This window comes from Limulus polyphemus, unplaced genomic scaffold (assembly GCF_000517525.1).
Source record: "Limulus polyphemus unplaced genomic scaffold, Limulus_polyphemus-2.1.2 Scaffold8545, whole genome shotgun sequence".
Lineage (NCBI taxonomy): Eukaryota > Metazoa > Arthropoda > Merostomata > Xiphosura > Limulidae > Limulus > Limulus polyphemus.
The window spans coordinates 192-13,436 of NW_013674155.1; the positions used below are offsets into that span (position 1 = coordinate 192).

Consider the following 13,245-nt stretch of genomic DNA (forward strand, 5'->3'; position numbering starts at 1 on the left):
AGTACTTCTGTATTGTTACATTTACAGTATGATGAAATGTAGGTATAACTATTAAGTACTTCTGTATTGTTACATTTACAGTATGATGAAATGTAGGTATGACTATTAAGTACTTCTGTATTGTTACATTTACAGTATGATGAAATGTAGGTATGACTATTAAGTACTTCTGTATTGTTATTATTACAGTATGATGAAATGTAGGTATGACTATTAAGTACTTCTGTATTGTTACTAAACCAGTATAGTGAAATGTACATTTAAGTGTCTAATAAAATTGAAAAATATAGGAAACTTATAAATACAGCTTTGTAAATATTTCTGAGTGGTAAGTAAACTTGTGTGGGAAAAAAAAAAGAGTAAGTTTCATGCAACTTCAGCTATATTTACCCCTAGAGATATTGCTGCAGCTATACAGAGGAAGGCCACATACAATTTTGACAAACTGCTGTATGTGGTGAGTGAAAGAATGTTTTTATTTTATCCCTATATTCTAGAGTCAAAAAATGTTCAGGATTTTCTGTGTAATGTGTTTTTGATTATCCAACTTGTGTGCATTATACATGATTTATTGAGGTTCGAGATGTCATTCTGTTACACATTACTGTAAACAGTTACGCTAAAATATATTCTGGTGAATTTGAGTCTTAGACTATTGTGTTTCTTAATGGTAATTTTAATGGAAAATGTAAGAAACCTTACAAATCACTCAAAAAAGTATAAAACAGTTGTACGAAAGTATCTTGTCTATAAAACTATTACTCTCAACAAAAAAAAAATAGTAAAATGAAACTAAGAAGCAAAATATTTTGTAATATTAAACATGAAAGACCTGTAAATCTAAAGCTGTTTGAAAATTAAGTATTAAAATATTTAAAAAAATTGTGCAAAATGAAAAAGGATTTTATGTTCCCCCCTTCTTTTTTTTTTATGGTGACAAAACTGTACATATTACTGAATGTGCGATCTCATTAAAATTTTCTTTTTGCAGTACAGGTGGACAATAGCCAGAGTGACCACTTTTCTGCACTATTTAGCATTCTAAAACTGTTGGACTACAAATGGTTTAGGTATTTAGTATCTTTGAATATAGATAATTCACTTAATATTGAGTGTTTTAAACCTGCTGGACTGTATATGGCTCAGGTAAATAGCTAGGTTCTTAAAACTGTTGGAGTACATATAAATGGCTGAGGCAGTGTTTAGTGTGTTAAACCTGCTGGACTGTATATGGTTCAGGTAAATAACTAGGTTCTTAAAACTGTTTGAGTACATATAAATGGCTGAGGCAGTGTTTAGTGTGTTAAACCTGCTGGACTGTATATGGTTCAGGTAAATAACTAGGTTCTGAAAACTGTTGGAGTACATATAGATGGCTGAGGCAGTGTTTAGTGTGTTAAACCTGCTGAACTGTATATCACTCAGGTAAATAACTAGGTTCTGAAAACTGTTGGAGTACATATAGATGGCTGAGGCAGTGTTTAGTGTCTTATATGCATTGGATTACTTGTGGCTCAGTTAAGCAGTTTAAATGATGATGAACCTTATATTATTTAATCAATGTTGAGTGTCATTGAGTTACATGCAATGGAGTAAACATTGTTTAAATAATGTTAAGTGTATGTTGTAAAATTGTTATAGTTATTATATTAAAAGTACCTCTAGTTATGTGAATGAAAGGCTTTAGACTGAAGGTTTAAGGAAGTCTGTTTTTTTTAAATATCTTTTAGTTCAACTTGAAACTTAAAGTATCATTTACTTATTGTCAATGTATTTTGAAGTAATATTCTCTATGTATACTTTTGTTTTGAATATTAGTACTTTACGACACATAAAATTTGGTCGTGTTCTGGGCATGAGTTCCAGAAGAGGAGACATGGTTTTTCTCAGTGATATCTTGGATGAAGCTAAGCATCGTGCTCTGGAAAAAATTCGGTCTTCTCCAAGTATGTTCTTGTACCACTTGTATTTAAAAGTTTGAATATCAACCACAAGTATTGTAGGACAGACAGTTTTGATATAGCTTAAAATCAATTTTAGTTTTAACAAATTCTTGAGAATACAATTAGCAACTTTCACAGTAAAAGACAGTTAAAATAGTGGAAAGGATCATAATTTTGTTCCTTGATTATTAAACAGTTAAAATATTTGAAAGGATCATAATTTTGTTCCTTGATTATTGAACAGTTAAAATAGTGGAAAGGATCATAATTTTGTTCCTTGATTATTAAACAGTTAAAATATTTGAAAGGATCATAATTTTGTTCCTTGATTATTAAACAGTTAAAATAGTGGAAAGGATCATAATTTTGTTCCTTGATTATTAAACAGTTAAAATATTTTGAAAGGATCACAAGCTTCTGCATTCTCTAAGTAAGATGTATTATATAATTGTTACTTTAATTAACAGAATTGATTATATTATTTAATATATTGAATGGCAATGCTTTTATTTTATTATAGAGATGGTTTTACATTCTTAGCTTATACAGCTTTTTCTGTCGGACAGTTTTTTTCTGAAGATCAAAAACAGTTTTAGTGCTTTAAAATTGATATATGTCTATTTTTTTTCTTTGACTATCCAATATGCAAAGTAATTTTAATTTTAAGATTAAAAAATACTTTTATACGTAAGAAAATTTTCAAATTTCACATGTATAATCTTTATAACCTCCAGATAATTATCAAATGTTTTTTTTAGAAAAAACTTTATATTTTATCTATTATTTTCACTATTGTATCTCTATGTGTTTGGTCAATTTGACCGACCTTGTAACCACCTTAATAAATTAGGAAATAGATATAAGTTATGCTTTTTTCCTTCTAGAATGACTACAAATTATAACATGAAAACACAAAAGTTTATTCTAAATAGCTTAAATCTCCTAACATTATAGGTCTATATATGTATTTATTATTTTTATTTTATTGACCATTCAGCCATGTTTGACTAACATTACAGAAGTTGCAATGATGTGCCTCATGTGCACTCATGTTACTGTATCCAAGAATATAAAACTGGCCTTTACAAAGTGACCTATCTTGGCTGTGTTCTAGTGAACTAATATTTTGTAGAATATAATACATTATATAAGTATATACATTATAACTATTTCCAAATTTCTTAAATTTCTATTCTTTTTCTTAAAACATAGAACATAGAGATTAAATTAATGCTTCATAATGTACGATATCCTGATTTTACACATTGAAAAGATGTTTGTTCCAAGAAAAGTTAAAAAACTTTCAAATTTTAAGTATCTTTATGTTTTTCTGTTGTTGTTTTTTTTGTGTAATTTTATTGTACTTATCTTCACCATTATTATACTTTATAAGTTGCTGCTCCCATCCAAGGAAAACATTAGTTTTATTGCATATTCAAACATGTGTTCAACAATATTTTAAATCACCACAACATGTTGATAGATACAATATAAATTACTGTAAAACAAAAGTTATATAGTTAGGTGATTAAAAGCATTGTTGAACATAAATGTATGTGTATCGTGTGCAAGTTAAGTACACTAGTGATCAGCTAATACATGAAAAAAATTATAGTTTTCTAATCAAATGTTAAAATTTTAGCCACAAAAGTTACAAAAGAGATGGAAGAGGTGGCAGATGTCTTAGGAGTCTCAGCAGTTCTGATAAACGACATGAAGAGCAGGCGACGGAATGATTACACTTTCAAGTGGGAACGTGCAGTTCAGGATAAAGGAGATTCTGGGATTGTGCTTCAATACAGTCATGCACGACTAGCTAAGTAAGAATATCATAACATATCTCTGTAAATTACATTTCAAAGATCTTGCATATCTCTTATCTATTAATAAACAAGACAGTAGTTGAAACAACCACACCAATTACTGGTTAATCTTTTATATTCCGGTGTCTTTATTCATTTATTTATAAAATGGCAGTATCTACACTAGAAACTGGTAAAATTGTGTTTATCTGTCTGCTACAGGTACAATGGTATTGAGGGTAAGTTTTATAATTGTTTATATTGAATTTTCAGTAAATAAAGAATACACATTTTATATATTTCCTTGAGCTTTAATACATTTGATTTTACTTTAAATTGCTTATCATCATAGCTTGTGCAATAATTGTGGAAACGAGGAGCTACAAATAACATGTACTTAATAAGTTACGCATAGAAGAAAAATAGCATATTAAATCACACATATACAATCACTCTTACATATTAAAATCCATAGTATACCTCACTACTATTGATTAGCTGTTAGTACAAGCTAAGTGCATCATTTATATAACTGAGATATCTATATTGATTCAAGTAATATTTGTATGCCATTATAATGAACTGATAGCTTTTATAAATTCATAAACTTTTAAAGGGACAGAAAGAAGTTTTGTTAGCCTATCAAGGATGTCCCTCCCAACTATAACCACCCCTTACTACTAATCTATTCATCCAATCTTTACTTGAACTCAGTTAAATTTTCTCCCTCCACCACCCTTGAAGGCAGCTCATTCCAAAAGCCAACCACCTTGTTTGAAAAAATAATACTGTCTAAACTGCAGACGACTCCTACCCTTCAAAAATTTGAATTTATGAATCCTTGTCCTATTGTTTTCACAGCTAAATACAAAAAGTTTGATGGATTTATATTATCAATACCCTTAAAAATATTAAACACCTCAATCAAATCCCCTCTGACTCTTCTCCTCTTCAGAGAAAACAAGTTTAGAGATCTCAGATATCATCCCAGTGGCTTTTCTCTGAACCTTCTCCAACAGTTCAATGTCCTTCTTGAGGAAGGGAGCCCAAAACTGTACACAGTACTCTAAATGATGCCTTACAAGTGATCTATACAGTGAAACAATAATATCCGTTATCTTGTATTCAATATTTCTATAGATGTTACCCAAAATCCTGTTAACCCTATTGCTAGCTAAAATACAGTGTTTAGATGACTTAAGTGATTTTTCAATCACAACACCAAATCTTTTTCTTCAACCACAGTATTTAATGTACTTCCATTTAAGTTGTAACAATAATTTGAATTGTGAAAACCTACATGCATCACCTTATATGTTGGATAGTTAAACATCATCTGCCATGTATTGACCCAATGCATCAAATGATCTAAATCTCCCTGTAAGTCTGCAGCATCTTTGATACAGTTAGCCACCCCAAAAATCTTAATGTCAATTACAAACTTCAAAATTTTGTTAGTCATTCCTGAGTCAATATCATTAATATAAATTGATCTAAGACTGGCATTCAATCCTAGTGACCTTCTTAGTATCTCATCTCCACAATTTATTGTTGTCAATATCCCTGACAAAATCAAGCTATGACCACTTTCCTTTAATGCTTTTATCAATGTTTTATACTTATCAATAAGGCTTTCAGATCCATCTTACCTTGCATCATTAGCCCCAACATGTACCACAAAAACAGCATTGCTACTAGCACCCTTAACTATCTCTCTGGTTTTATCAGTTATATCCTGTACCGATGCTCCTGGATAGGATAAGCGTATTCTTTTGCTCCTACTTACTCCACATACAACTCTATCTACATGCCTAATTATAGAGTCACCTACAACTATAACTTCCCTATCCTTTACACTATCATCCCTTGTGATCCCATCTGTTTCCCTTACCTGCTCCTCCTCATCACTAGCAAGAGCTTGGAACTGGTTGCTTAACCTAAACCCAAGCCCATCCTTGCCCCTAAATGCATTATTTTCCAGGCTTTTAGTCCTATTTCCTTTGTTAGCTCCCTTGAAATCCTGTTTGCCAAATGTACCTTTTACATGTAGAAGTTTAAGTTCTTCATTAAGCCTCGCCACCACTTCAAGCAATTTACATTTCTTCATTTCCACCTCTTCAACTCTACCCAAAATACTGTCCAACTTCTCCTCTAACCTGCACACCCCACAAATAAATTATACATCCTGGCTACTAGCCTCCTTAAAAGTCCGCTTTAACCCAGAGTTTATAAGTAAAACACTCACCTGGCATCATTCATACTGTATCAACTGAGAACCCTTAGTAGCTAGACTATTCTTGACCATAGCTGATAATTATATTGACTGTAATTTTAAGTGTAAAGAAGTAAAGATCATATTTAATATGCTATTACTATTATTATTACTAACATGTAACAAGTTTAATCTAACTTCACTAGCTTACTATACTAAATGTTTAACACTAATCTCTATATATAAATAATAATATAATAGATTATAAATATTATAAGCACACTTTCGTCTTTAATCAAAAATCTTACAACAAAAATCTAACGTTAAGCCTAATGATAATAGTAAACAAGTAACTGTGTAATTGTAATCCAATTTAAACACAATTTTCACTTTAAATATCAGTACTTATCAACTTTAAGATATCTATTACTAAACAACTTTTAAATGTCTTTACAACCGATGGTGAAGGAAGAGAACAATGAGCCACAGTGCAGGATCTTACTGTAGGTCTCCCAGTTACATCTTTTTTTTTATACTTCAATGAATGTAGATGAAAAGTTATTCATAAAAATTATACAATCACCCACAATTACAGTTTTCTTCTCACCTCTTTCATTGTTCATGTATTTCATTCTGTAAACAAAACATGAAGCTCATCGTGTAAGACCAGTCAAAGCGTAAACTAATTTGGTAGGTGGAGGGCTCGGCAAATTATCTTGCCAAAATTTAACACTTTTCTGGGACACTATATATAACATGGACCCATATCCAGTTGTAGCTGGTATCCCTCCATCACTGATTATATGTAACTCATAATGCTTTATGTGACCTTATAACTAAATAATGCTTTTTTCTTTGGAAGTGTATTGTTTGACATATTGTTTCTTGTGTTGACTTATGTGTAGGGATATTTGGTGTTCTATTTCAGTCTTCAAAGAAACTGTGGTGTGACCCTTGATCTCAACTGTGACCTATCTGCTTTACTAGAACCTGAGGCTCTGTATTTAGTGCAACATCTTGCCAAGTAAGCAAATTGTAGTGTATGTAATTCATTCTACTTGAAACTATTAATTTCATAAATAAATATTAATTTGATAACCTTAAATTTCAAGGTTTGACTGTTTATAGAGCTTCCATTTTATAAACTTGATACAGTTAGCTTTAGTTTTAAAAACTTGTTACATATCAAGGCATGACTGTTTATAGAGCATTGGGGAAGGCTAGAAAGATAAATGACGAAAACTCAGTATTCGTATACTTTCTTCATAGAAAAAAAAGAATTTTTCACACCAATTTTAGGGGAATCGACAGAAAAAAATATATTTGTCCAGAGGGCACAGTTGTGTACAGAAAAGATTGTTGTGTATGATGATTTTAAAAAGCAAATTTTAGCATGTTTGATTACTCAGACTATAAGGGAATTCCCTGAAGATTATCATTATGTTTGACTATTTTTACAGTATTATTTCTGAAGAAAAATAAAAAGAGCATACTGATGATTAGTTTTAAACAGAAAAAAGTATTCGTACAGTACTTCATGATATATCAAAATATCTAAGTGACACAAGTTGAGGAGAGGCTGAATATAGAGATCAAATATCATAAAACTTATGTAAAGATAATGAGGCAAAATGATACAGTGAATACGATATCAGAGGTCGACTTAAACTGTTTAAGAAATTTTGTTCATGTATACAGCTTTATTTTATTCTTAGCACATGTTCCTAAAAGCAGGACATGAAATCTTACTTGTATATAAAAGCTATCTATGGGCAAAAGTTAAAAGTTGGCCAGTTTAAATGTTGACTCCCATTGACCTAAAATTGGTGTAAAAAATTTACTATCAGTTTCAATGAAATACTACTTTAATGCTATGAATATTTTCAATCTTGCTCACCGATCTTTCCAGTTCTTTATACATTTCAAGGTGTGGCTGTTTTTAGGGCAATATGTTTATAATAACATATATATGTATTACAATAATGTCATGATGATTTAAAAGAAAGATAAATTGTGTTATTTTGTTTTTTCTTAAGATTAGAATTTGATATTAATTGAAAAGGAATTAATCTTTTCAAGCATGAGTTAATTTGTTTAGATTATTATTACTGTAAATTTATCTATTATTCTCAAAAGGTGTTACTTTGATGATACATATGTTATTGGATTTTCTTAACTTTTGTTTCCAGATTTGACGGAGCGATACTTGAAGCTTATGAAAGTCTGGAACCATGTGTCCTTGTCCAATACTTGTTCTCCCTCAGGTATTCCTCACATTTCATTAAGTGTAAACCATTCATTCCAACAAAATTAACTTTCCCATTAAAATTATCCAACAAATCCAACCAGCCTATTTGCTCAACCCTACATATTGATCTAAGCCTGGCATTTAATCCTAGTAACCTACTTAAGTATCTCATCCCTACATATTGATCTAAGCCTGGCATTCAATCCTATTGACCTTTTTAGTGTCTCATCCCTACATATTGATCTAAGCCTGGCATTTAATTCTAGTGACCTACTCAGTATCTCATCCCTACATATTGATCTAAGCCTGGCATTTAATCCTAGTAACCTACTCAGTATCTCATCCCTACATATTGATCTAAGCCTGGCATTTAATCCTAGTAACCTACTTAATATCTCATCCCTACATATTGATCTAAGCCTGGCATTTAATCCTAGTGACCTACTTAGTATCTCATCCCTACATATTGATCTAAGCCTGGCATTTAATCCTAGTAACATACTCAGTATCTCATCCCCAAATTTTATTCTTATCAATATCCCTAACAAAATCAAGCTATGACCCCTTTCCTTTAATGTTTTTATCAATGTTTTATACTTATCAATAAGGTTTTCAGATCCATCTTTCCTTGCATCATTAGCCCCAACATGTACCACAAAAACTGCATTGCTACTAGCACCCTTAACTATCTCTCTGGTTTTATCAGTTATATCCTGTACCGATGCTCCTGGATAGGATAAGCATATTCTTTTGCTCCTATTTACTCCACATACTACTATCTACATGCCAAACTATAGAGTCACCTACAACTATAACTTCCCTATCCTTTACACTATTATTGTAATTCTGTACAAATGTCATGCTTGTCTATCTTACAACACCTGATCTGAATGTAAGATCGTTTATTGAGCTTATTGGTGGTGTTTCATATGCAAGGTCTTTCACCATTGTTCAAAATTTCTTATTTGTTTCAGGTTATAAGCTTAAACAACCCCTTTTTCCTTAAAAAAAATATATGTGTCACTATTTACATTTTTTCACATTCTTTGTGCTATTTAAAAGTATTCATTTACTACTGTCAAAAGATTGAAAGCTATGAAAATGTTTTTCCTATAGTCTAGTCTTAGCAGTTTTGCACATGTTTTACTTTATTGAATATTTATTAAAAGTTTCATGTTTTTTTTTTACATTTTTATGAATAACTTAGGTTCGAGCTTTTCAAGACATTTTCAGTTCGACTGGCAGAGTACCAGATTCTGTAACTTTTCACATTTGTTTGAGAAGACAGAACAATTTGTAAAATTATGTAGAATACTTTGTTTAAATTAACCATTCATTTGCTCATGTTGGAAAATATACTAGTGTTTTATCATAGATTTGAAGCCATTTGTTATCAAAGTTTTTTTTATATACTATTATGCTTAGATTACAGCAATCCCAATAAAACGTCTATATAGATCACTTAGCCTACAGGAGGACTGATATTTAATGATAAGTCTAAAAAAGTTGTATAAATAGTGCCAGCTAATATTGAAACTTGGCTCCATCATCTGATATTGGTCATTTAAAACCCAATAAGATTGTGTTGAATACTGAAGTATTTCATGGGATTATTACGACACCAGAGAAAAGCTTGTAAACATTTTCTGGATATTATAAATACCTATATTCGAAAACATCATAAAAATATTCATACAATAATTGCAACTAGAATTAGTTAATGGGAGTTTTTTTTTTTTATATTGCACAAGTTTATAAATTTATATATTTTACTTAAAATGTTTGTATGAAAATATTTTTTAACAGTCAGCGTATGATTACATCTTGTTGATAATAATTTCTCTGTAATACACTGAAATGTTGCTTTAAAAATATTTTTCTTATATTTTAGTCATTTAGTTGGCCGTGCAAACAAAGTTCTTGTAGTGAAGAATCAAGACAAGGCTGTTGCTCAGGTAAATGGAAACATTAATACATTCTATCTTTATGTATTTCTTGTCCTTTAATGAAAGTATTTTAGTTGAGTCACGCTTGTTGGTAATGTGATTCACCTACATTTATGGTTCAGTAAATTGTTGGGATGTTATTAGCCTTGTAAGAAAGTGTGGAAGTAATCCTGTTGTGATACGAACATTTTAAATGGCTCTAAATACAAGACTTACAAAAAGTCACGGAGTTGTATTCTATACCTTTTACATTATTTTGCAACCCCTGATTCGATATCTGAATGCGAGATTGATTATTGATCTTATTGGTGGTGTTTCATATGCAAGATCTTTTGCCATTGCTCAAAATTTCTGTTTTTATCTACTATATTTGGTATTACTTTAGGACACATAAGATGTGTATAAATCTTTCCATCAATATCTTGTATTTCCTACCTTTTTTTTTATGGAATTCTCTTCACTGCGAAGTCTCACAATCTTCTTGTCTTGGGTAACCACTTCTCTTCTGTTGATTCAACGTCAAGAACTAAATTTCTTTCATTATGTGAAAATTCCAGATAGCCTTTTGCTTAATGTTTAATTTCCACATGAAGCAAAAAAATTTTTGTGTCTGTCTTTTATCTAACTACTCCCAGGTTGCTGGGCCAATCTCAACCAAACTTTGTGGGATGATAGTTTGGAACAAGGGATATGATATTGGGGTTCACAATCTCCTCCATCCCCATTATTGCTGTTATTGAGCATTTATTATCTTCGGCAAAAGTTAACTACATTCATAGATGGTGCCACGTCCTTACACCAAAACAAAAAATTCACTAAATTTTCTATAACACAACATACACACAGTGTGGAGGAGAGGATACATGTCTTATATATCTCAGAGAGTGCACTAGCACTCTGTGGAAGAATACAATAAAAAAGTGGCCACCACTATTGCAATAATACATAAACTCAGATAAAGTTTCTACTCCATCAGCCACCATAAGGCTGCTATGAAAAGCCATTTCTTGAGTTATACCCACTTCCTACTATTACTCTTGACTTTATGTCTTTGGCCAATAACCATAAATTAATTAATAACATGAAACAGTGTGGAAGGACATTAAGAGCTGGACGTTGAAATGCTGTGCGATGGTCAGGGTGGATTTGTAAATAGCGCCCAATGTAGTGACGGTAGGGGTGCCTTTTGTTACTTGCTATACAAAACTTTTGGTGAGGTAATAATGAATAATGTAATAATATCTAATAATAAACTCTGTGAAATTTATCATAACATCCACCCCCCCAACATTTTTTTAAGTTCATATCCCGAACAAAGGACAGATACCCCAGCTTGTCGTTAATGGTTCCTCAGAAATGTATCTTTAATGCTTTTAAGCCAGAAGTAAATTGGACATCTTTTAGTGGATTAAACTAGAGAATAAATAATAGAAAGTTAGATCTAATATGTATCTGTAATATTTTGTCACAGAGGGATTTTGTTTATCGACAATTACTTTTTAGACTTGTAAAAATATTATGCAAAGTTTTATAATAATACATCAATTCTTTAGACCATATTTTCACAATGTCCACTTGTAATGAAATATCCTTCGATAGGTAGTTATTGCAAATACTGGCAACTAAATTCTCAAAGGTATTACAGAAATTTCCTGAATCATTACATTGAAAGTTTGTTTTTTCTTTTTTTTATTACACACAATTGCAATAGTTAGAATTATATACCTTACTAATTAATGGTAAGTGGGATACTTTAAACTTTCATAATTCTTTTTTGTTCATTCAATTTCTCTTTCATAGTTCAGCCAGTAAACTTAAAACTTTTATGTCATCTACAGGCTCGACTCTTGCTTTTTCACTGTGCCAAGAATATTCTAAGCTGTGGAATGAAGATTCTTAGTTTGAAGCCCTTGGAGAGGATGTAACTGAATGCTTACATAAATATATAATTGAGTTACAAGAAAAATTTTTTCAGTTTGTACTACAGAATAAAGGTATTCTCTCTCTAAAATTCTGAATGATGACTTTACACTAATTTTCTTGTAACCCAATTTACTTATACTGTACTATTTCCTTCACCAAAAGCTGGTAAACTAAAATTTTGATTTCTACTTTATAACAGTTTTGGTCTATTTACAAATCTATAAAGCAAAACATTTCAGTTTTAATATATCAAATATATTACTAGAATACTTAGAATGACCATTGTGAGAGTACATAAAATTTTCAATTTAAGTTTTGTGTGTATGTACATAAAACTTGAAAAACCCTTTTCCTACAGACATATGGTCCCGTATGCGCTTCAACATTTTGACTGTCAGAGTAAAAAAAGAAACAGTAATGCTTTGTTTGCATAAGAAACCACGTTTGTTTTCACTTAAATGAGAATTTCCTTTTGATAAAATCGATCTTTATATAACAGGAATTATTATAGCTGCTTATATTGTGTGTAAGGTTAGGAATCACAGCAGACAACTGCATAGTAATTTGTATTTCAAATGCTGTCATACAAACTAAAACTTTTTACGGTGATTGTTTTCTTTCGGTAAGAGTATCTTTATTCCAACAGTCCTTATGCAATGAACATGGTATGAGGAAAGACAATTAATGTTGATATTTCTATAGAAAGTTTACATAATTCATCAAACAAGCTGTTGTACTATATATGAAGTGGCAGAATGTATGTTTCTATTTCTAATGGTAACATGGAGATAACACTTGTGTTATCATTCCTTTTCTGAAAATAATGTACTTTTTGCAAACACGCAGTTATATTACTTGTAATTGATGAGAAGTAGACAAAGGTCACGTACTAGCATTAACCCTCTCACTACAGGCTTGGTCGATTCAATCTAAATCTTGACCTTTAGAGTTTGAATACTATACATTTTAACATGTTTTGTGTATTCAAATTCGATGACGAGGAACCCACTTTGAGACTAATAATGGCTGGAGACGGCTTAAATGGGTAATGAAGAAAAACTTTAATATAAGTTTAACATGACAGCAAATGTACAACGTTTCGACAAAGGTTTTTTATCACCCGATGGTGTCAAAACCTTTTCGGAAAGGTTTTCATTTTCCTTTCTGTTTA

General features: G+C 31.0%; 1 protein-coding gene across 1 annotated transcript; it reads left to right on the top strand.

Moving 5' to 3' along the window:
• Positions 1-326: 326 nt before the first annotated feature.
• On the top strand, positions 327-12,162 carry LOC106475414 (probable arginine--tRNA ligase, cytoplasmic; the record flags this gene model as incomplete). The annotated part of the gene is made up of 8 exons (XM_013936098.2): positions 327-457; positions 997-1,070; positions 1,819-1,946; positions 3,586-3,763; positions 6,886-6,981; positions 8,147-8,221; positions 10,097-10,160; positions 11,990-12,162. Coding segments are annotated over 8 exons (833 nt in total), but the record flags the coding sequence as incomplete, so codon positions are not given.
• Positions 12,163-13,245: the final 1,083 nt, after the last annotated feature.